The following is a 25191-nucleotide window of genomic DNA, read 5'->3' as shown; positions in this document are numbered from 1 at the left end:
CATCCCAACAGTGTTTAAAGTGATGATTCCAGCAGAAACTCAGCCAGCTGCTTCCAGAAACTCCTACAGCATACCATTAGCCTTCTCTAAATAGTCTATAAAACAGAAGATTTGACAAATGTTAGGAGATGGTCTTTACCCTGAAGTGTTTACAGTCCAAAGCCTCCACCTTTCAGAGAAGTGTCTGCTTATATGATGTTGTCCAGTGAGAAGATGTTGTTACTTGTCTTCTTTAAAATTATGCACATCTCTGGATGGTCAAGACAGAAACCAAAGGGAGAAGAAAGGAAAACTCTTATTTGCTTGAGTAGAAAGAAAAGATGGAGACTTAAAGCTGAAAGGACTTGCCTGAGGCCACGTAGAGAGTCGGTAGCAGAGCCCGGAATAGAAGCCAGATGTTCTGAGTCTGTGACAATATGCCTTAACAAGAATTTAACAGAGAGTTGTTTTCCCTCAAAGTCTGTTTTCATCTCCCTTTTGAATTATCTTTTGGTTGTCTTTTTATTTTTTTAAAAAGATATCTGAAGAAAGGCATGGGGAGTTTCAAACAAAAATGATACACTGAGGAATCCAAGCTTTGGGACATTTGCTTGGGTTCTGATTTACCATGAGCAAGAAGAGCTGCTCTGATCCTAATTCTTAGGCAGGAACCTCAAAGATTGCAAGAGTCTATAAATATTTGCTTTATTTGCAGTGAAGAGTACAGGAAGTTCTGAGTTAGCCTAATTTAGGTTTCAATATAGGCTATTTATGTACTACCTCCTGGGACCACCTCTGATTACTTAAAGAGTGACCTTATTGGAAACCAACAAGTAAGTCTGCAGTTAATTATAAAGGATTCAGAGCTCACTGCAGAACCCTAACAAAGGTATTTTTGTGGATGATGTTACGTGTTTTTATTTAACAGCTCAAATCAGGAGAGCTAAAACAGATGGTGTACTTGTTACTGCTCTCTGAGAACACCTATAGAAAGACCCTGATAATAACTGAGACAGGCCAAGCATAATAGGTCAGGAGTAATGGCAAAGATCAGGCTGTCTGGGCTCACTAATTACCATCTGAAAGCAATAATGAACTGGTCAGTGGGGTCAGGAACAGGTGATGCTGTGTGGAGGAGGAGAAAGAGGGTTTTGTTTGTCTTCTGCATTTGGAAGAAGTGGTTTCAACATTGTTGCCTCTTTTTTGACTTATGATAATGGCAGTGACTTAATCTGATCTAAATGTGGTCTTTGGAGAAAATCTGCTCTAGGACTTTTCAGAATAATTTCCTGAAGGAAAGAAGATTCTCTCTGAGTAAAGTTCAGAGTAATGTCTAAAGAGAGAAACGTAAAAAGCTGACTTATGGGGCAGCAAGTTTATACATGGGATGATGCTCCTCTGGGGCATTATAGAAAATTATTATACCAGATTTTGTTCATCAAGGCAAAGTAAGCTAAGTCAGATACAAGGCGAAGCCCTTAGGAGGGGGAGGAACGTATTCAATTTAGTGAGGCAACTGTGATAGTAATTAAAGCCCAGATGGAAACCTTTGAATGTGTCTGGTGTCTGTGTATCCGCTGTGTTTTTTCTGTTAACTTGACATTATAAAAGGAGCACCCAAAGAATAAAGAGATGGTGTTTGAAATTTCATCAGTCAAGCACTGTCCCATATTTGATTTATTGTAAACAATCTTCAAAAATTGCTTTGGGTGTGTATGATACAGGCAGGGAGTTTTCTCAAGTGGTAATTCACAAAGAGAGAAATTGTACATTATTTCTAGATTTGTCTTCACTGAAATGCAGTCAGGATTAATCATTTGCCAGCTCTGTCTGTGAACCTCTTGTACTTCGGACATATGGATAGAATTTTATTCTGCTGTTATATATTCGCTCTGAAGCAGAGTGCTATGCTGTTTACTTTATGAGCATATATACTGCAAGATTTTGGTAAAAAACCCTATACAATAAAACTAATGTAAAAATCAAGGATTAAAAAGGGAAACGTTGTCCTACTTTTCCCCTCTAATACACAAGCCAAGCGCAAAGGATGGTATTGTATGGAAACACTGTTAAAGGGTTAGAAAAATGTAAAGAGTGATTTGCTATTACTGCTGAATGGAGGGCTGGGAGTGGCTGTAACTCTGCTGGGCTGTCGCGCGCACCGGGACCCTCAAGTGTCTCCTGCCTTGTGTTTGAGTCATTACTTTATCTGGAGCAGACAGACTGCTTCCAGTCCCAAATCCTCCAGCATATGCGCTACTTGATGTCTAATACAGTCATGTGTGTTGCGCTAAGATTTACTACTACCACTTGAGTAATTGGAGAATTGTAAGCCCATGCTCACATTTTTCCTGGTTTGATAGGCCAGGCTCAGGGTGCCAGCATCACTGACCACCAGCCTTTTGTGTCAGAGCAAGGGGGAAGAGTTAGTTGTTTGGAGCAAGTCAAATGTACCAAAAAAAGAGGGGAGAGGGGAGATATTCCTCTTCAGGTGTGTTAGATCGCTTTTTCCCATATAAGCTGTAAATACATTTTTAGGGGCTTTTCAAGAAGTCTGTTACTCCCTAGACAGACCAGTTTATTGGCAATTTTGTGATGTTACAGTTGCAGGCAAAGCTGTAGTTAAGCATGTGTAATTAGTGGCAATATTAATGGTCTTTAACGACACTAACTCCAGGCAGTGGTGTTTTCCCCAAGTTTTCATTACCTTTATGCTGATAATGGCTTACATCCTTTGTACTAAATCCATGTTGCCAAAAACCTTCTGGTAGTTTTCACTTAAAGAAGTATCTCCATGTGAGCATATTTCCCCCATGTATGCTGTCAGTCTTCATTATCTTTTTTTTTTTTTTTTTTTCCACTGAAGAACACGGGTCCTCTTTTGCAGTCTGTATTCTGAAATAACAACAAAAAAGCGCCACTTCTTAAAAATATGAAGCTTTCTTTTAACAGAGATTTTTCGAGGAGCTCTGCTCTTAATTCACCTGCTCTGTGGCTACGTTTGCTCCTCTGCTCTCTGCAAGTGGTTCACTGCTCATTGAGAGAACCCAAAACCCTGAGTTCCATGACTCATAAATTTGAGACAGATTAAATTTCACATCTAATTTTTTTTTAATCTTCATTTTACATCCATGTTTAATATTAGAGGGCATAACAAGAGTATGTGTCTATGGAAGGTGTTTTTTACATAAGCCAGGTTGCCACCTATAACCTTGGAAGTGGAGTCACAGCGTTTGTGGGCTCTGTGATCAATCCTCCGGAAAGGGATAAGAGACTTGCAAGTCGATAAAAGACTTGAGTGTAGTGCAGAAGAGGAGCCTATTCCTGATCACCTTTTCAATCAGCTTTTCACCTGCCATCCTGTGACCTTGCTTTAAGCCAAACTAATTGTAATTTAAAAAAAAATCCTTTTTTATTCCCTAAAACCAACATCCTGTAAAGTTTATAAGACCACTGGTTATATTTATGGCTCTTATACCTCCAAAGAGGGGCCACGGTGCTTTTATCTGCAATTTCATTGCTGCCACGGGACTGAGGTCTGAATCTTGCATCAGTGTATGTAAGAGGAGACTGAAGAGATTTATAATGGGAAAATGCTGACAGCTCCGTAATTTATTGCAAGGCTAACGGGCAGCACTGTAGTTCCTGACAGCTCCAAACCCTTATTCTCTGGGATAGTTTGTTTCTAATCCACTCCCTTTGCTGGGTCTTCCCCCCCTTCTCTCTGAATGAATGGACCTAAGTTGGTGAATATCTATATTGCTGCATTTTCCCTTGGTATTTTAACAGCCTTTCACTTTTAGGACTTCCTATTGTTGAAATTTGTAAGAGATTTCAGGAACTTCACAGCAGAAGGGCTTTTTCATATAAGTTGCCTTTTTTCTTGTTGTTCCTTCCCCAGCCCAGAGTATCTTACATATTCATTGTCACACCGGATACTCCAGCAGCAGCTTTACATTTGCGAGCCCTGGTACTTTGCTGCGTCCAAAAAATGGGTAGACACTGAACAATACCTGCTTTTTAACTTATTTGAGGAGAATGCTGTGCATCTGCATAATGGTCTCACACAGAAAGTGCTTTATCTTCACGAGTTAGTGAGTCAGTTTAGGGGTATTCTATTGGCAAAAGCTTTCAGAGAAATTATGCATGGTAAATTAATGAAGGCCGTCTGAGGTATTATTGTGTGTGAATGCACATGCCATTAGAATCAATGGCTGGCTGAAAAAAGTTAACGGTCATTAAGGGACTGTTAAAAAGGCCAGTGGACACAGATTTACTCTCTTGCAGGGCTCTGGTTGGGTTAGGTGAAGACAGAGATTGCTATTTGCCTCCAGGCCACAGGACAGCCCAGGCTTTGTGCTTTCCTGTCCCCATTTCTCTTGGCCCCTGTCACTGGCAGATTTACAAGAGCCTGCAAGAGACAGTCTTCTGAGCAGGTAAAGACCTTTGTGTCACTTTTCCTTATTTTACAAGTGGTTGGTAACAGAAAGTCCAAGTGGGCAAGCTTGAAAGGGCTTAAAACCTCTGACCATCTCCGTGGGGGTGTGAAATGGAGCTCTTTAGTGGAGAAGTTGCAAAAGAGAAGGTACTGTTTGGTTTTGGATGATGCCACCCTATCTGATGGCGAGTCTTTAAAATACTGCTCATCTAAGTAGTGGGGTATTGCCTCCAATTTATGTTCAGATAGCAAGAAAATAAATCGAGCACTGCGACAGATCTAACCATTAGCCAATGATACGGGAAATGGAGCGCTAAACGCCAACTGGAGATTAGGCAACTGTGTACTATTACTGGCAATTCGGCTGTGAATTTGTCATACACAAAATATAAGTGATGCAAGCTGTTTCCTGAGCACCTATATTCCCCTGGGCTGTGTCCTTTCCCTTGAGCACTATAGATTTTTTTTTTCCACATTGTATTTTGAATGCAGTGTTTCTGACTGAAATAAAATGCATGGAGAAAATTAATGATTTGGTATCTTCTTGGTGCTGCCAAAAGAAATACAAAAGAGTCTTTGATCTGGGGGCTTTTAAAAAGTGAGCTGGACCAGTTACTGATACTTACTTACTGGCCTAAGTAAGTGATAAAGCGACTGTGTCGAAGTTTAATTAGTCTTGATCAAGATAAGTTTTTAAGATTTAGAACTAGTGGCCTTTTGAAGAAGAAAGGCTTCTAGTTGTCATTTATGCCACAACATGTCCTTTTATCATACTTCATGTGTCTCTGGCACGAACAGTTTTTATTTTAGAGGAAAAGAGAAATAGCTCATTTGATGGAGATTAGCACGGACAAGCTTACTAATATTTGAAGGCAATTTCTCTGTCTTACCTTTTTCTCTATTTCATATCCCACAGAGATTACCTCAGACTGCTATTGTTAGTCACCGTTATTTATATAAAGATATGTAATGCGTTTGTGCTTGAGGGGTCGTCTGTAACAGGGTATGCAATTTCAGGCTGTAGAGACTGGCAGGAATTACTGTGAAGAATTGCTTTCCAGTGACAGCTTTATCCTGCCTGTAATATGTCATTGTGTGTGACTTTCAATTAATCACGCAATAACAAAACATTGCGTCTGGCGACAATGGTGTGTCCATTAATATCGAGAAGTAAGTCTTGGCTTTATGAACACAAATGCTGTTGCGGTCCCCTGCCCACCCGCGCACTTTAATCAGCAAGTTTCAACCCAGAAGGAACATTTCTCTCTTCTCCTCTCCCCCATCATCCTCCATTGCGATCTATTAAGCTGCAATCCATAACGTCTCGTGTCTCTGTAATGGTCTGATGGCGTGCGGTTTTAAATGATTGCATGAATTTGACTTTGTCTCACTCTGCCTTGACCTTGGTGTCTTCAGTGGCTTCCCTTCCCTCTGTTTTCAAATCAGGAGTGGGTGGTTGGGAGAGAAAATGGAAGAGTGACAGAATGGACTTTGGAGATATTTCACAGGAGGTTTAATGTTATTCTTTGAGGAAACGGGGGAGACAAGAGGTAAGAGAGAAACCATTACTAGAAGACAAAACACACTGATTTGCAAATTTGCAGGAGAAAAGGCATCATGCTGTCGAGCATAACTGGCTCCATAGACTGAAGCCTCCTGTGTGCAGGACCTCATTGGTAAGCACAGTGGAAACCTTGCAGTAATTCTTCCTCTTGCTCACTCTCCCATTTATAATAAGGTTGCTAAGTAATATATCAATTTAAGTAAAACCCCCAAATCTCACTGTGTTTTACAGCTGTATCTATATCCTGAATGGGAACATAAAGAGGCACTTGGGTGCTCTGTGCTTGGGCTACAAAGAAAGGAAGACACCCTGGTCCCAGTCACCAAGTATGCATCCCTGTTACTATATCCAGCCAAATTCAGGAGTAGATTCTCACTCCACTGAAATCCTTGGTCTTCTTTCAGTTGATTTCTTCTGGGTTTCACATTGAGGTTTCACACCTTGTGCAACATAAATAGGAAGCCTGGTAGTAATTAGTGTCAACGCTTTTCTTTTTCTTTTTCCTCTAAGAAAGAGAGGAACTTAATTTTTAAAAAGTGCTTGGCTGGACAGTGTCAGAAGAATCTCCTGAGCATCCTGAGCGCTGGTTTACAGCAGAGCATTGGCATCTTACATGAAACAGAGGAAACTAATTTTTATATCTCTTCCAGTGGATTAATACTGTTCGTGAATTTGTGACACATTTGGCTGGTTGCCTTGAGAAGTGCACAATGAAAGAGGCATTTGTGTTAGTCCTGGATTTTGACAATGGTGTTTTGGGTGTGTTGGAGTACTTTCACTTTTTGTAAATAAAAAGCAAAAGTCTTTGGGATTCTGAGGAATAACAACAAGGTTTGTAGCTCCTTGGGGAAATCTTCATGCTCTGGCTTGCTGAATCTCCCCATTGTCTCCAAATTATCAGCCAGACAATAAGAAATAGTTAATCAATGGTTTATCTCAAACATGGTTATTCTGGGGAAAATGCAGTATTATACCAGTGCCATACAAGGTTCTTACTCCCTCTGGGCAATGTGACTTCTGCCAGTTGGCAAGGGTATTGGTTTTGGTTATTTAATTAAGGCTAACCCCATCTATCCTGCTGGATGAACAGTGGATCTCACAAGATGCTGAACTTGCTAAACTATATGAAATAAAAGCACTTGCCGTCTGATGGACTTGAGGGCATTCACTACCTCAGAAGGTGATCTCCTTGGTGATTCCTGGCAGATGCAAACCAGCACAGCTCCATAAAGCCATTTACTGCCAGGTGGGGGGCTGTCCATTTGCATCAGGCTTTTCCATCAGGTGAAGGCTGTTGGTGTGTGTGTTAGGATCCAAGCACACACAGGGGAGGCCTCCAAGAAGGAGGGTTTGTAATCAATTTCTTATTCCCAAATTATTTTTCCAGGATACCCACAGTATGGTGTTTGAGTAACAGAGTAATTTCCTAGCTATTAAGTACCTGAAAATCAGCAGTAATTAACTTAGCACAGATTCTTCTCTTCCTCTCCCTCCTCTTTGCTCAAAAAAACAAACAAACCCCCTTTCTCAGCAGAGGAAATGCAGATGGAAGCAGTCTCTTCCGCCTTAGTGCAGCCGTGTACAGACTACATCTTTTTTTCCCCCCTTTCAGTTCGGTGAATAACATAATTGCTTTGTTATCCCTCAGGGGATTTGTAATATTAACATTGGTTAATGACATTAATTCAAGTTTTTACCATTAATAAAATGGCATTGCTTAAAATTAAGCATTACATTTCAATTAGTAGTCCATCAAAGACTTTAATAGTCTGGAGCATTAAAGTGGTATTTTTTTTTAATTTCTTATTAATTTTTTATTGTATCATGCTAATTTCCAAAGAGTGATTGAAAGCCCGGCTGATCCAACAAACGACCCTATCTGCCATGTTTCTTGAGGGAACTTCTTTCTTTTATGACATTATGCAAAAAGGTCACATTTCCACAAAGCAGGAATCTGTTTCAGTCACCTCTTGAATTCATTATCATCCTTTTTACTTTTTAACATGAGGCACATGATATACAGGCACCCCAGGTGGACATGTTTAAATTAATCTAGTAATAATTGATTCAGAAGAGATTTGGAGGACAGAATTTGCATAAAAGCCATAATGAGAGCAAATCCTCCAAGGCCAGGCTGAACAGCTAAGTCCCTGAATAACTTACATCTCCTAAACTAATTTGGTTATATATGCAGGATGAAGGTGTGGGGGCTGGAGTGCCATGTGATTGGAATTCATTACAAATAATTCATCTTCTCCAGAAAGCCTGGCCTAGGAGTGTATTAAAATGATATCAGCCCCCAAACGCTTGCTCAGACCCTGCCTCCTGGAAGATGATGGCAAGGTTTCTGTCCGAAGGATTGTGTGGCTTTTTTAAAGCATTTCTGAGGAGGAGAGCTGGCACCCTGGGGCTGGGGCATCCGCTGGCAGGCTGTTACTCCTGCGTGATGGGAGAAGATTCAGATGTCCAGTTTTGGCTGGACATCTGAATTTGTCAAAAACAAATGAGTGTGGAGGATGATCCCAGCTTTCGGTCTCAGATATTCCTCCCTTCCATTCCAGCATGGAGCTGCTTAGCTAAGTTGTAGATTGTGGGGTTTGCATTAAATCCTGCATCACCTTGGTGTCTTTGGGAATTTAGGGAGAGGGACACCTTACAGAATGGGGACTGTACTGTGTACTGTTTAGGTAAAGTGAATCTGTGGACAGTGAAAATCACAACTGCAGTTCATTAAAAGAATGCAGCCAAGGGCTTTTTGAAGGTCACCTGTCCTGCTTCACTTTCCCTTTGCCTCAATACCGTTTTTGAGAAAAGCTCTAAAAGGATGTTGCTGTAAACCAGCATAGTAATACCTGTGTTCTTAGGCTGGTGAGCTTCAGTTAGTAGGTAACACAGTACCATGCTCCTGGTATCAGGGAAGTTGCGTAGGATATTTGGAGGAAGAAGAAAATTCAGCTCAGCCTTTTCGGAAGCTGTTGATCACCAGATATTTTTCAGGGGAAAATTGATGTCACTGGTGTTTTCAGCAGATGAGGAATCAGTCCCATTTTGTTCACAAACAGCAGTTGGTAATAACCTTTCATTTGTGAGCTGTATATTTTCTACACTGCTTCCCTTCAGTGCTATCCTGCAGCCAGGTAGCTCTGGGGAGAGCCACTCTCCTCTACAGTATTCCAAGTGCAATGCGAGGTCGGGGCAGACCAAAGCAGCCCAATGAGGGGAAGAGTTAACAGAGTCCAACAGGTAACTGCTGTTGCAAGAAATATGAGAAAAGCTGGGCACAACAGGAGAAAAAAGAGTCTGGCTGACAATTATTATTTTGTCTGTTCAGAGTTGGGCCACATATAGGCCATTTGAATGCCTTCTAGCCAAAGTTTTCCATATGATAAATGATACTGTGCAGTGCCAAGAAGACGCTGCAGCGAAACATATTCTTGTTTCTAAGCAGGCTGAAACTTGGAATTGCACTACAGCAATGCTTTATGCTTATTCTCCTGGAGTTACAATTAAACCGTGAATATGTGTTATGTGGCACTGGGTAATCACAAATCTTTGACAAAAACAAACAAGCTGTGGTTTCTCTCTCCTGCATGGGCAAGCATTAGAAGAAGTTGTTCTTCTCATCCTGTTGGTGCAACGGTAGAGGAAGGAGCTTCTGGGAGGGATGAGATGTGTTTGCGACCTGCAGCAACCGCCTTTGACCCTGGCGCATTGGGCTGCGTAAGTGATGCAAGAGGATTTGTGGGATGGAGCAGAAGGGGGGTGGGTGGCAGGAGCTGTAGCCCTGGAGCTAGCTCTGGAGTCTTTAAACTGGAAAAACAAGGCTCTAGGGAAAGTCAAGCCCATATGTTATGGCTGACTCTCAGGCAGGAGGTTGATTGGTGTGATGATTTCATGGCTCAGTTTTCATCTGCTGGAGACTTGAATTCTGAGACTGCATCAGGTCAAAGGAGAATTAAGTGGTTTTTCTTTTAAATTTCATCTTCTTACTGTTTTCCCAACTGTGTGGTCACAGGGTCACCATAGTGGCTGCTATGTAGTTTATCAGGATTGCCTATCTGCTTGACACAACCTGGGGACTGCAGTTGTCCCCAGCTTGCCCTGACAGTGTTGAAGAGAGAAAGCTTGCAAGTTACCACACTATGTTAAGGCTGATACAATTTGGAACCATTGTCGCTAACTTCCTTACTAAAAATCCCGTGGGATGTCTCCAGTGGACCCTCTAATTAGAGTTGAATAAAAAACTAGTGTCAGTAAAACAACGGTTAGTACTGTAATAAGTCAAAAATTCAAGAACACTTGTGGTTTTCATCTTAAACTGTGAGACAAAAGAAAGCCCCATACCAAAAGCATTTGGAAGAGTCAGGAGGAGTTTACTTCTCTTTCTGTCTCTACCAAAAACTGGCTGCAGTTACTAGTGACTGAGTCACAGAGTTGGTTCATGCCTCAATTGCCCCAGCTGTAGTGTCACAGCTCCAGTAGGGAGGTGTGTCAGCAGGAGCACCGCACCTCTGGAAATCACTGGGAATAGAGGACCGTCTCCAGACTGTCAGGCACCAGAGTGTTGTGGAATGACATTGGCTGCTCAGTGTGGTGTTAGGGGCTGTGGCTCTTCTAATTTGCAAATTTACAAACCATTCCCACATTGTGCAGGGGAGCAACTTGAAGAAAAGCTGCTGTGTTAGTGTTTCTACAACAGCTATAGGCTTAGGGCATGTATCTATGGGCTTAAGTACCAACACTCAAGCCACAAAGAGCCCTGGCAGCCAGGTGACTATTTGCAGTAAGTCTGATGCTGAATCTACTATACTTGCATTATGTAGCTGATCTGCATGTAAACAGCACGTCTGGCCCCTTGGATTTACAGCACCCATGCAGAGGACTCCACGTCACACATACAGCAGTAAAGGTGACTGCACTGCAAGGGATGCCAAGCCCTGGGCATGCTCCCCTGCTGCAGGCAGGCCTCTGGAATAGTTATTCTTGCTGTGTGGCTGCTGTCCTGTGAGCCCTGGGATGGCTCCTCTCTTGGACTGTGTTACACATGCATCCTCTCCTTTTGATGGAGCATCCGGAGGCTTTGACTGGGAGCCAGGAGCTCCTGATTTCCAATCTAGGCTGCAGTAAACTTCATGTCTAAATTGCAGTCATGCTAAGTACCATAGCATCCACTGCGTTCTGCTGTTGTGTTAGCCTCTGCCTTCGTTTCTGTGTTTCACAGATGGAGCACATGAAAAATAATTCCATAGTCAGTCCAAGTCCTAGAATCACCAAAAATACCTCCACTTTGACATCTCTGTTGACAGCCTCTCAGAAACGCCATTCTGTGACCAGCAAATAGAAGGTCTTTCCATCCCCACTATAGAGGTAGTCTTCTAGAGAACGGTGGAGGCATACCACAAGGGAAGTAAATGAATGTAAGCCTTCATTGCCAAATACGATCTTTGGATAAACAGAAGACTTCAGACTCCAAGGCACCTTTTCACAAATGCTAAATTCATACCCCAAACAAATGCTAACAAGACTTCTCATGTCTATATTATGTGTAGCCACTAAAAAAAAGATCTAGAGCCCTTTAGGGAGAGCCTCTTGAAGCACTTGGGGACACACTCAATGTGTGGTCAGGTTAGCGCTATTCAAAAGCAGGTCTGAGTGTCAGCAGAGCACGTATTTATTTATGCCCACTGGGTTTGGCAGGAACCCAGCATTACAGTATATTTTGCTCTCTTACATGGGCTTTTATTGTTGAATCAGCTTTATTTAATGGGAGCTTTCTATAATAGGCTCCTGTTCTGGGGGGCCTCCTCTAAAGGTGAGGAAACAGTTCAGTTTGCAGGACCATGCAGCCATTGACTATGCTATTGAGGCCAAGTAACCAAGTGGTGGCTGATGATGGCTCATTGAGGGTATACACCTGTCCATAAAGAAGTGGACTGACATCAACCAATTAATTTTGTATCGAGCTGTTCTTAAGAGTTTTGCCTTTGTTACCTGATCTGAATGAGAACATCCCATTGCATTTTGTGGGCTTGGTTTGGGACCTTGACCAGTCCTGGGTGGGTTTGAACAGCAATCAGCAAGCGCTCTAGAAATAAAATGCTCCAAAGTGCACTGTCAATCTTTTGTGGTTCCAGCTCCACTACAGGCTTGACGAGCCATGAACCTAACAGTATATTAGGTTAAACTGATTTCTCCTTTGCATAGTGTTACCTGAATTATTTATATAGGTAACAGAAAGGCTGCAATAAAGTGACCTGTGTTGTGAGATCTTGATTGTTTATTCCTGATATAAAGCCTACTGTGATATAAAACCTACTGTGTGATACTGCAACCAGTGCCTTGCAGACTGTGCGAGGCAGGAGCTGTGAGAGTACCCCAGTGGTCAGCATGGAGCTCAAGCTTCTGCTTTGCCGCAGGAAAGCATATTACCTGCACACTCTTGCGATCCATCCTGCTGCTGAACTGTAGAGGTTTTTTAAAGATAACTGTTGGATTATAGTCATGAAAATGTGGTTCTGTCTTCCTGGGGTGTTATGAGAGTGAGTTCAGTGTGAGGCTTTTAGATGCTGTTGTAGTGGAGGCCATGGGAAGCCCTGAACAAGGCAGGCACATGAGACCATGGCAAAACCCAGCCAGAACAAGAGCTGCAGCCTGGAAGCTGTTGTGAAATTAGAGGTGAGCTTGCCGATTCTTCAGGAGACTGTACGGTGATTTAATTAAAGCAAAACAAGATCTCTTTACAGATTCTCATCTGAACAGTAGTTAGACCATTCCCATATGTTTGCCTCAAAAGTAAATAAATGAGAAAACCTCGTTATGCGGGAGCCCGGTCTAAGGGTGCACATGAGATCTGATGTGTGGACATGCAAGTGCAACGTGCCATGTTTCGGCTGTGAGACAGATCCATCTCCCCAGCCCAGGCATGGCTGAGGGCTGAGTGTACGGATGTGGCCAGGGGCAGAGGGAAAAGTTGTGCCTTTTCTTTGATAGTGTGAAATGGCCCTTGGAGCCAGTCCGGTGGGATGAATTCCAGCTGGTGAGGGTGGGAGGGGAGGGCAAGGAGCGGCGCATGAATAAAGGACTGTGGTTTTGTTGGCCTTGGAGTTTTCTAGGGCAGAGCTGCCTGTGCCAGCCTGTCATAGCTGCATTGCTGAGCTGTCTTGCTTTATGATATTTATATTTATTTCCCTTATTCTTCCAGTACTTTTTTGAATACTTTAATGTCCACCTCTTTCCATTGCTCTCCTTCCCTCTGGTATCCCATTCTAATAAAATCATAACTGTGCCAGTCACAAAAGATCCCAAACAGAAGAATTAATGCTTTTACAGGAGGTTCCTTTTTTAGTCCTTTTTAAAGGCATCTCTTTTCTTTAAAATGAAAGATGAAGCATTTTCTTTTATCCTTAAACTTTACTGTCATGTTTTATTAAGTCAAAATGATAGTTGCAGTCAGAGGAAAGCAGGATATGAATTCCTGGTACAGCCATTTTTAAAGTGTGCTTTGTTTTAAAGCCCTGAAGATTGATTGAAGGTATTTTTCTTTAGACGTGGAGCTTTAGTGAAAGGGGGCCTGATCTGAGTTACCCTCTGTAAATCAGGATTAGTTCCTGTGAAATCAGTGGAGTTACAATGATACAATACAGGGCGAGTTGGAAAAGACTCATGCCCCAAGAATGAATAAGGGAGGGACTCTGGGTGATCCCCTGAATGCTGCGCTTGTGCGAGGGGGTGAAGCCACGAGGCAAAGCAGAATTATACGCTTTCCGTATCAGGCTGCCATGAAACGGCCTGGGTGAGAAATGGGCATGCGGCAGTGAGTTTGTGCTCACATGGGTGCTGTGGTTGCAAATCTCAGCTTTGGGGACGCATTGAGTGTGCAGACCTCCTGCTTTACCCAGGAGCAGCTCTTTGCCCATCCCCTGCCACCACCACTACAGTCAGGGAGGCCTGTGAGCTAAGAGAGCCTGATTTAAGAGACAAGAGGATGGTGGCAGTAGTGGTGATCTACAAAATACCTGTCTCTGGAGCATATTTCACCGGATCCAATGGAGCCTGAATTTGTTGACCTTTTGTTGGCAGAGGGCCAGAGGGATTCACTGTGCAGAGTAGAAGAGGGGAGAGAGACGCCCCATCACTGGCCCTTGGGACTGTGCAGAGGCGCAGAGGACAGGCTTTCGTGAGGGAGAGGACAGATTAACTTGGACAGATAATCTTATTGGACATTTTCATCCATTTTTTTTAATGTGTCTGCATTGTGTGTGGGGGGGGAATAGCTGAGGTTGTAAAGATACATGAAGATGAGCAAATAAAGAATTGAAACGATATGTCCTATCTGAGATTTGAGTTTAACCAGGGATTTGAACTCTTGTCTCTCATCTGCACTGAAACCTTGACAGCTGATTTCTTGAGCTCTAAGCCATTTCGAGCAGAGAGTCTAATAAGAACAGCTCTTCTTATAGCATTTAACTGTATCTGAACGGCTTAACGCTAGGGCAAGTTCCAGCAGTGCAAACCACCGCTAGCCTGGGCTGTGCTTAGGACATGCAGTGTTTTAGCAGCCTGGATGAGGACTGGTCCTAAGCACTGGTCATACTCCAGCCCTCACAGTGAAAATCTGCAGCTTGGGCAAAATTGGAGGCTTCAGTTTGGCCATCTCCAGTAGAATTAAAACATTTACTCTTCATAACTAGCTGCTGGACTCTCCCAGGCAGTTACTAGTTTGCTCCTGGCATACAATTGACCTGCTCTTGCACATGGCACTGCTTCATATTTGGAGTATGTATTTTTCAAAAATAAAGTTGCAGCAGCTGGGAATAGCAATTACTAAGTTAGAGTCTCTCTTAAAATATTGAGAAAAAAATGAGCAAGGCAGCCTGGGAAGGGACAGGTTGAAGGAGTAACCTTTTGCAATGCTATCCACTGTCTGAATATTGTTTAGCTGGTGCTCTAGGGCTCAGGCTTCTGTCGCCCTTGATCAAGCTGGCATTTACTCATTGACTCTGACTCCAGTAGGCACCAGTTCAGGGCTGCACACGACTGATTTTGTTCAACTTCCCAGCACATGAGAGCTCCACACATTTGATGGATGCAATTGGATGTAGGAGATAGGGGACATAGGGAAGGATACAAGTTTTTCATAATGTTTCTTTTTCATCTTTGTTTGGTCATATATTACTTTCCATTTCACATCAAGTTTGAAACCATTATTTTCCTGCACACTTTGGATTTCCCTATGACAATAAGGAAAAAGAAGATGGAACTTTACCCCAAATACTGCTTACAGCTTTCTAAGGAACACTAAAGTCTCTTGGACTGTGGTAAAATCTCCCAGGGAAAGTGGCAGAAATCCAGCTACTTGGCACATTTTACAACTAGTCCAGACAAAACACTAGTAAATGTACTCTGCTTTGGCACAGAATAGGCTGTGGGATGTTATGAAGCTTTCCTGTATGCAACTTTTTATCATTTCATGACCCTGACGAGTGTGAAACTTGAATTTACTCATCTGCTGATTGTAGACCTCACAGGGCCTTAGAGGAGCATGGGACCCTACCGTGTGTGTTTGATTTAACAATTTTTTTCACCTAGCTTGAGATCATTGTTTGGATGATTAGTACATGAAAATGGCCATATTGGCTCAGACTAAAAGTCTGTCTAGTTTAGTAACTTATTTCTAGGATTATCCAGTAATGGCTGCACTGGGAGGAGTCGAGCATGCATAAAGTGAGATTTCCATGACTGTCTCTTCCAGTTTCCAGCAAGGATATCTGACAGTGAAGAAGTCCTTTTGCCTCCTGTGCATTTCCCATGACAACCATCTCCAATCTAAGGAAAGTTTGGCTTTGTCTCTTCTGGAACTTTAAGTGAATCCGAGTGCTATACAAAATGCGTCTCCCTGGGGTTCACATCTCTGTGCTGTGTTTCACCTCTGGATCTGTACTGAAAAAAGTGACCATTTAAACCAACGGCTGAAAATACAATCCTATGCTTCATCATCGATAATTTTCATTACAACATGAGTTGCACAACATCTCCATCATGTGAGATGCCACAGTACTCAGTGAGGTACACCCTGCAGTATGCTTGTGCTTAATGAATAAACGCTGTGCTGGCCTTAGCTTTGACTGATTTCACATCTCTTACTTCTGCCAGTCCCATTTTTTAATTTAACATATTTGCTGTGTTTAAAAAAAAAACCTCCATAGTGAAGTGCTGTAAAACCTCCTTTGGAGAACTGGAAGGGGATTTTATACATCCCTGCATAAAATCTGCATGTATATGGGGCTGGAAAAAATATGAAATGCTGTAATCTCTCACTCACACTGGTTGGGAAACCAAGTCCCTAGAACTACCCCAAATCCTGAATGCCAGTGCTATTTTCAGTCAATGGTATGTAGCTGCTGCTGAGGACACGCATAATGGATGCGCTGGCAACTCATCTTCATGCCAGTGTTTAAAATCACAGAGAAATACAGATAAGAATAAAACATGGGATCCATCTTTCAAACCGTCTTCCATTGCTGCTGTAAGCAGTCCCTTATTACTCCTGTGATGCCCAAAGACCTTTACAAACTTCTTCCAGCTCCTTAATGTCACAGTATTATCCCCTATATTGGAGTTCGCTCCATACCACAAGTCTGTCATTGTGTATCAGTGCCTCATGTTACCAGCCACCAGCCTGGCTACTTCAGCTCACTGACAGTGTTTTGGAGACTCCAAACAAAAATACAGAGGTATCAGGCACTGCAGGTGTTGATTGTTACACTACTTTTATGAAACGTTACACCTGCAGGAACTGAAAATCTTGTTATGTGTGAATTTAATCAGAATCAGCTTTATCACTACATAAGATTTAAGGGTAGGAGACTCCATGTGTTTGCAAACACGTGTTTGCAATAACTGAATGAAGTTACATAGGAAAATAACAATGCGCATATCAGTAAGATTAAATTTGGTAATGCATATTTTCTTAAGCTGCAGCAGCATCTTGGGGAGCTTGTGGCATGGGCTAATTAATCTTCCATCCCCTGCCTCAGCCCTGGTAGGCCCGGGGGAGTTTTAGAGCTACATCTTTTCTGCTGCTGTTGTTAAAAATGCGCACGTAGAAAAGGCATGACTTTCCCCTCTCCTAGCCTGAGAATGAGTGCTCCTCCTCTTTAGCAGTGCCTCAGCTCTTGTGACTGGGAGCTATAGCATCCCATGATAATGCAGGCAATTGACTCACTTCTCACCATTCTCCCCATTAAGCTCTTTTAATTTTTATGTTACCCTAATTAGCACTTTCCTGGCAACACCTTTAAATTGGCTTTTCTTGTTTCAAGACATTTAAAACAGCAGTGGTAAAATGTATAAATCTCCCATTAGAATACTATTAGTTGCACATGTGTTTTCACGATGACTGATGTTGGCTTTTCCTTAGCAATCTCTTGAATGTAGTATGACATTTAAACATGGACATGTCATGAAACTGAGGAGTGAGTTGTCCACACTGGGGGACACATTTACATCATCTGGAGTATTTGAGATTTCATGTTGTCAGCACTGGCTATTGCACACCAGCTGCTGTATAAGGACGTATACCTCAAAGGTATACAGAGATATATATTTAGGGAGCTGTGTGCTTCCCTTCTTTTTGAAGTTAGAAGCCCAAACACAGTTGTAAATTGGGTCTTTTTTTTTTTTTTAGATGCTGTTTGTGGAATATTATCTTGTCTACATAGCACAAGTGGGATTGGGATGAAAGGGGAACCTCCACCCTTCTCTACCCATGTTATACACTCTGGATAAGTATTCATCTTTCTGAAAGTGGAATTATTTGTATTTCAGGTATCCTCCCTGGGCCTACCTTGGAAGCTAGATCTGCAGCCGCCCTTCAGTCATGGTTGTTTCAAGATTAAAGGCCATTTCCCTGTCATTGCCAAGCCTTTTTCTTCTTGCTTTTCATCTCTCAGCATCACAGAATGTACCTGAATACTCTGAAGCTGAACATCAGCAATGCATCAGGAAAGAACATCCCACAATTGCTTTTGAAGGTAAGAGCTTCCATTCCTGTTTCAAGTTCCAGTAGGATGAGCCATTTTGAAGTCCTTCCTGGTGGTGTTAGGCATGATGATTTAGTCTGTGCTGTTTTCCTTACACCTGTTTTCTACAGGCTAGTGCAACTGGCCTGATGAATTGTATTCCCTTTGATGCTTTACAGAGTTTTAACTTTGAGGTTTCACAGCAGTCGCTTAGTTCAGGCAGTTTTGGGACTTCTGGTCTAAGAATCTCCGTTTTCAATTCTGCTACAGGCTCCCTGTAATCTTGTGCCATACTGAAACTGTGTTTCAGTTTCTTTTTCTCTAACTGGATTCAGTAATGCTTATATGCCTCACCTGGCTGGTTGGATCCAGACACTTAGTAAGCGAAAAGTGATAGAGAATTTGGACATACCTGAATGCAAGAGAAGTAAATTGTTTTAAAATTGCAAGGAGTGGCTGCCTTTTTGTTGCTTTGTTTTGCTTTCGTTAGGTATTTATCACCTCTGCTAGTAGTTTTTCTGTCTTTCATCTGGGCATTTAACTTGACGAGGTCTTAAGAATGTGAGAGGGGGCCTTTGTGTTGCAATGGGCAATCCTTTTACTGTTCTTTTGCAGCATGGAATTTCTCTTGTCCTTATCCCAGTTGGATTTTCCATGAGTGTACTAAGTTGCTGTCTGTCCAGTCTGTCCACTTAACGTGACAGTTAGATCATTATATGGGTACCACCATTATTTCTGAATTCACCCCCGACTAGTGTGCTAAGCTCAGTGTGCCAGTATCATCAGCTGCTGAATCTCCTTGCTAAAAATGGTTTCCTCCTAAATGTTGAAATATCGATTTTGGTTCCCATTTAAGACTTTGCAATGCATCTCCAGTTACATTCTTCACTAAAGGCAATTAAGTACCTTGCAATGTGTCTCTAGTTAGGTTCTTTGCTAAAGGCAATTTAGTTGTGGTTCTGTGACCTTTGAGATAGGGTTTCCAGGAAGAAAGTAGTCAAAGGCTTCCTTGCTGACCTTTCAGGGTTCTTCTAGAGAGCTTTACTCTTCTTTACAGAGGAGGAAACTCTTGTCTCTTAATTTGGAAAGTGTAAGAGATTTCTTGTGTGTTTTCCATTATCTGTGCTTTAAAGGTTTAAGTGGATTAAAGTAAATTAGTAAAATCTTTAAGCCTACATGATATGGCACTGGCTCTAACTTTGCTCTGGTGGAATGGGTAAATAAACCTTGATTTTAATTGCTAAATAAGTCTAACCATCTGCTTAACTGGGGAGGGGTGAAGGGAGAAATGCTTGTGGTTAAAAACGTGGTGGAACTCAGTTGGATGTTTAAATAGATAACACAATAATGAGGATGTTATAGGTACAGAAAAGAGAAAAAGTGTGTGCTCTTCCTATTAACCAGGAGCACCAAACTTTCAGTTTACAGAGGGTGTGTTTGCAGGATCCAGCACTGAGATAAATCATTCTGCAGGGAATATTAGAGCCCTGATTCTTGATGTTGAGGAAGTGGTGGGCATTTTTTGGCACTCAAAGTGAGTGCTTCTCTGCAGAAGTGATGGCTACGTAAACACACTCATAATCTGCCAGTTTGCTTTGTTTTAATCGGGCATGAATTTTTTCACAGAAAAAAATAATCTCTCCTCCCCTTTCACTGTTCTTGTTCCCTTCCTCTCTTTAATGATAGAGGGCAGAAACTGGTATGAGTTAGTTAGAACTTGACAATTATACAAACGAAATAAAGATTGAAATTGCAGACAGATCAAGAAAATGACCCAGATTATCATTTGGGTCTCTTAAACCCAAGTTAGATTCAGAGTTATTGTTTCTTCTCAGCACCTGTTTCCTCATGATTGTTCATGATACAGTTTAATCCTGTATTTTCTGCTGCAAAGCTCAGCTGGAAAATACACAGGAATAAAATTAAAGGCACCTTATTGCCACTGCACATAGTATTTAAGTTCTATGGAAGAGGGCTCACACCTCCAAAACCACATCTCAGTTCATAATATAATTTATCTTAAAGCTATACCCTGTTCTGATGCCAGCACAAGCAGGTTTAGGCTACAAGGGGAGACGAGCAGGGGAATCTACATCTTATGTGCTGTTCCAAATTGCTCTGAGGATGTCTCCGCTTAACAGTGTGGCTCATGAGCTTTCTGTGGGTCTCCAAATTCATCGTCCCATGGATCACAACCTGCTATACAACGGGAATGCTGAGCCAACAACTGAAAGAGTGGCCCCAGCAGCAGCTCTGCTGATGCTCCCGCTGCCAGGGGAGAGGATTATGTTACACCAGCAATTTTCAGTGGATGGGCAGTAATAATAAGTAAGGCCCCAGACCATTCAGTCATACAGGATGCATTAATTTACTGCCAGAATGAATAGATTAACAAAACAGTTTATGTTACAAAGGGGTTGAATAGCTTCTTTTTCACAACCTTGCTAGCCAGGCTTCCCATCACAAGACAAATGGGATGCCATAACATCTTTTTTGTTCTCCAGTCTTCAGTTCTTACCTTGGTTGTGCTCAGCCTCTCTTTTTATTGTACTTTTCCTCCAGATTACAATATTCTTAACATCCACTTCACTGGCTAATATCCTTGTCATGGAAGAATCCAAGTAAAACTCCTTTCTGTGTACTTTTTAACTTATTTCCTGAGAAATTATGTATTTTCTATCTCTCGTCTCTTGCTTATTGTATCTCATCTACACTAGTCAACTGTCTGTTTGAAGTGATATCTCTTTGTATTGCTATGGGAGGGGTAAGAAAGAAAGAATACAGTGCATGATCTACTCATTTAAGCAGAACGGAGTCTACGTATGCAAAACACTTTTACTTTAGCTGTGTTCGGACCTGAAGAAACGCCTATTTCTTTACAGAGCCCATTCCCCAAACCACCTGCTATTACTTGTGACCTAGAGAAAATGGTCCAGACAAGTTGAGAGACATAAATTCTGGTCCTAAACATGCTTTTTTTACATGCTGAAGATAAAGTTTGCACTGCCAGGAGAGATGTGGGCTGGGAAGGGGCTGTGAGCTGAATGACTTATCCTAGCAGACTACATAGAGATAGTGAGGCGCAGGTTAGGAATTTGTGCTGTGAGCACCGTCCTGTGTATTTGCACAGCACCAAACTAACACAATGGTGCCCCAGTTTCCCTGGGGCTTATAAATGATGCTCTGTCCTGGGTTTGGCTGGGATAGAGTTAATTTTCACAGGAAGCTGGGAGGGGGCACAGCTAGGACAGCTGATCCGAACTAGGCAAGGGGATATTCAATACCATATGGTGTCATGCTCAGTATATAACTGGGGGAGCTGGCCAGGGGGAGGAGGAATGGCAGCTTGGGAATGGGCTGAGCATCGGGTTCCAGGTGGTGAGCAATTGCATTGTGCATCACTAGCTTTATACATTCTTTTATTAGCATAATTGTAATTGTTACTTCTTCTCTCCTTGTGTTGTCCTATTAAACTGTCCTTATCTCAACCCAAGAGGTTTTACCTTTTTCTTCCGATTCTCCTCCCTATCGCACCAGGGCAGGGAGGAGTGACCGAGTGGCCACGTGGTGCTTAGTTGCCGACGGGGCTTAAACCACAACATGCTCATTGTACAGTTCACCAACAATAATAATGTACCCAGTTTGGGCTTTTCATAATTAGATTGTTCTACTCTGTGCTTATAGGAAATCCAGTTAAAGTTTGATTTCCCTTGTTAGATCAATAAGAAAATGATCTCTTACTTCCCAGGAGGCTGTTTCTGGTGTCTTATTACCTATTTGGCTGTGAGTGGGTAGCTACATTAAGGATCTTGCATATTTGCTTGTTTTTCAGTGAGTTGAGAAATTAGTGAAACAAGTCAAGTATATCCTCAGTGCATCCTTTTCTTATTTATACATGCATGTACACATGTGTCCAAGTCCCATTTCACTAAACAGTATGTCATTCTGGCACAGCTCCACTGTGGACCACTCTGGTAAGCCAAACACCGGAGAAATTGTTTCTAGTTCTTGTCAGTCATGCTCATCTTTCTTGTCTTTTCCATATGTATATTGAAATCAATAGGTTGGTCCCTGCATTTGCAACTGGGCTATTCCCTTGCCATACTGTCCTGGTTCTGAGCAGTATCCTTCATTGTTATACAGCTGTTTCTTGGACATAAAGCACCTTTGCTATTCATTAAAGACATTTGGAATTCCTTTGTAACATGCCCTTTGGGAAAGCCAGAAACATCTTCTGCCACAGCAATACTGTATAAGATTTGTTATTTCGAGAGCCAGAGCCATGACTGACATGCATATATGTTTGTATGGGTGCAGAGTGCTCGGTTTCAGCTTGTTTACCAAGGAAATGCTTAAAAGTTTGCAAACTCCTCTGTGTTATATGAATCACTTTGATGTTCACAGCTTAACTGGAAATGAGTTGTAGACAGGTTTCCACTTGCAGTTCCTACCATTATTTATTTCTCATTAGTTTTATCCATTAAATCGCTATGCTTAGGAAGAAGTATGATAGACTTCCCAGGTTTTTCTCCGTTCTGTCTCCCAGGGCTTTCTCCCCTGGGTCATGGCAGTTAGTGTAAGCTGGAAGAACATCATTTGTCCCTGCTTTAATAATTGCAGCCTGTCTTCATCCATAAAAACTGATCCCATGCTGAAGCACAGGAGAGAGGTGGACTTGGTTAAATAGCTTATATCCCACATCTTCTCAGGACTGCAAATCTCAGCTTTGCAGACTGTATCATCACAGCTGGTGTGAGTTCTCAGTGTGTGGCATTTGACCCATTGTCTAATCCTCGATCTCTCCTAGATGCAGACAAGTTGTTCTGTCTGTTGCCTCAGGTTTTCAAAATGAATTAGTTTGGGAGTGTTTGAATCTGGGATTTTACTTCAGACTGTCTGTAATTATTACTTCCTACCAGATGAATGTGATTCAGGTTGCTTGAATGTAGCTTGCTATATATTTTCTCAATATTTTCTTTCTTTAAACAACATTTTATTGAAATGTAGCCAGCTTCAAACACTGAAATCTGTGGGGAGCAGTTAAGTGTTCGCTTGTTGTATTGAAAACAAAAGCTGTTTTAACTTTGTGGGCTGAAGGATAATAGGGCATGATTTATTTCTTTTGAAGGTTCTTGACATTTTACCAAACACCCCCACTATTGTTGAATTGGTCACTAATACATTATTCCCTTTACTGTATATTGATGGAAGAAAAGCATATTAGCATCCATCAACTCCAAAGGCCAGCTAGGAAAGCCCCTTAGGAAATTCTGATAAAGATTTACACTTTTCTTGAGCAAGTGAGATTTTGACTCTCCAAACCAAAATTTTAGTTAACGAAGGATGAAGATTGTGGGGTGAAGTATGAGAGGCATATCTGGCTAAACATCAAAGGGAAGGCAAAATACATTATGGGACAATTGCCTTCTAGCTCATAGCCTTGCTGCCCTTGAATCTCCATACAGGGAGTCCAAACATTAACTAATGATGGAGTGTTGACCGGAAACTGGTGGCATCCTCTGGTTGCTATAGAATATTTGACCTTTGGTGCATTTCAGTATAGATTTTGTTTTCATTAAGCAAGCCTTGTGGCAATTTTCTTTTTAATCTTGAAAAATGGAACTGTGGCAAATGAAGCTGGTATTTTCTTCTTTAGAGTTCATTTAGAATTTGTTTGAAAATTATGACTGATAAAGCCATAAATATACAGTGGTTAGGGAAGTAATTTGCTCTCAGGCAAAACTTCTGAAAATTACACCCAACAGCTCTCAATATGTTTTACATTCCATAATAATAATTATAACAATAATGATGCTAGTTCTTTGACACTTCCCCAATAATGGTGTCCAATGGACTTCACAAATAATTGCAATGAGATTTGATTGAAAAAATTACTCAGTGTGCTGTTCCTTGGGGCCTCAAGAAGAAAAGGGGTTTTGGAAGAGTGCCCTTCATTCACAAAATGCTTTAGACTGTGTGAATCATGACAAGGAGGAGAGAAGAGGAAGACTTTACGGTGAAGCTTCAGGAAGCAAAGTGATTGACTAACTCTTACATATTGGAGTGAGGGAAGGTAAAACTTTAAAGAGGTACGATGGCTCAAGTGAAGGAGCAGCCTCTGACCATGAGTGGTGGTGATGATGAGAGGGAGGGCATCCACAGCAGCAGGACTGAGTGACGTGGACTCACAGTGTGGAGGAACAGGTACTCAGAAGGTCACCAGTGTAGTATGTGTGGACCGAGGCCATGAGAAAGTCTTGTCAGCAGCAGAGTAGCTTATTTATATTGTCCAGAGGTACTGCTGGTGTAACTGGGGCTAATAGCAGCATGTTTGTGGTCCTTTCTTTGGCACAGTGGTTGGATCTAGGACATAGAAGTGGGCTGCCTCTTTTCAGATCCCAGGCACACCTCAGAGAAAGGAAACAGGGTGGAAAGCAAAGCAAAGTGCTTTTCTTCTTTTTCTGTGGTTCAGTGCAAACAAAGGCATGCCTTACAGAGACCTCATTCTCAATTTTAAAGTTTACTTAGCACAGTTCCCTAACTGAATAAGTTTGTGAGCCAGTGGTATGGCAGACCTCATTTATTTAGCACATCTGCTTCTGATGAGCGTTAATATATCACATTCTCCTAAAACCTTCCATTCAAGGATGTCATTATGCTTTGATAAAGTTCACTTTAGCACTAGCAATCTCATAAGAAATATTCTTATTTAGTCGTGCGGGGTTCACCCTGGAAAGCCATGAACACTCTCAGCTCAGTCAAGCACTTAATATGTACTTACCTTGAAGTCAATGGGATTGTGTACTTGAAACCAAGCGTATGCTTATGTGCTGAGCTAGGCTACAGTCAAAGTGCACAGCACTGAAACATCAAGTTTGTAAATGGAAACCCTAGCATATCATTTTGTTTCTGGAGTGTTCTGCTACCATAGGTCCAACTTGCCAAGTTGTTCCTCTAACGTGGCTGAATCAAATGGTTAAGAAATCCAACACATTCCTTGGCTTAGTATAGGGTTAGCTGGATGAAAGTCGTGATCTGCAATGCACAGTAAACTGGGTTAGAGGTTTCTATGATGATTTCTAGCTTTGGGAGGTGCAGATGTAATCCTGAAGAAACTCTTGTGCTTTGGCTTAAAAAGCTCTGACTTCATAGATCATCCATCCTTTCTTTTTTATAACATTGGGAGATCC

General features: G+C 41.9%; 1 protein-coding gene across 5 annotated transcripts in view; it reads left to right on the top strand.

Annotated features, from left to right (window-relative positions):
• SEMA5B (semaphorin 5B) overlaps positions 1-25191 on the top strand; it is a 281859-nt gene that overhangs the window by 123424 nt on the left and 133244 nt on the right. For all 5 annotated transcript variants that reach the window (XM_030018532.2, XM_030018529.2, XM_030018530.2 and 2 more), the window contains one exon: positions 17808-18013. In XM_030018532.2, the coding sequence (XP_029874392.1) occupies positions 17860-18013 (154 nt within the window). In that variant the 5' untranslated portion in view covers positions 17808-17859. The remainder of the gene's footprint in view (positions 1-17807; positions 18014-25191) is intronic.

Source organism: Aquila chrysaetos, chromosome 6 (assembly GCF_900496995.4).
Source record: "Aquila chrysaetos chrysaetos chromosome 6, bAquChr1.4, whole genome shotgun sequence".
NCBI classification, from domain to species: Eukaryota; Metazoa; Chordata; class Aves; order Accipitriformes; family Accipitridae; genus Aquila; species Aquila chrysaetos.
This window is presented reverse-complemented; position numbering and strand designations above follow the sequence as displayed.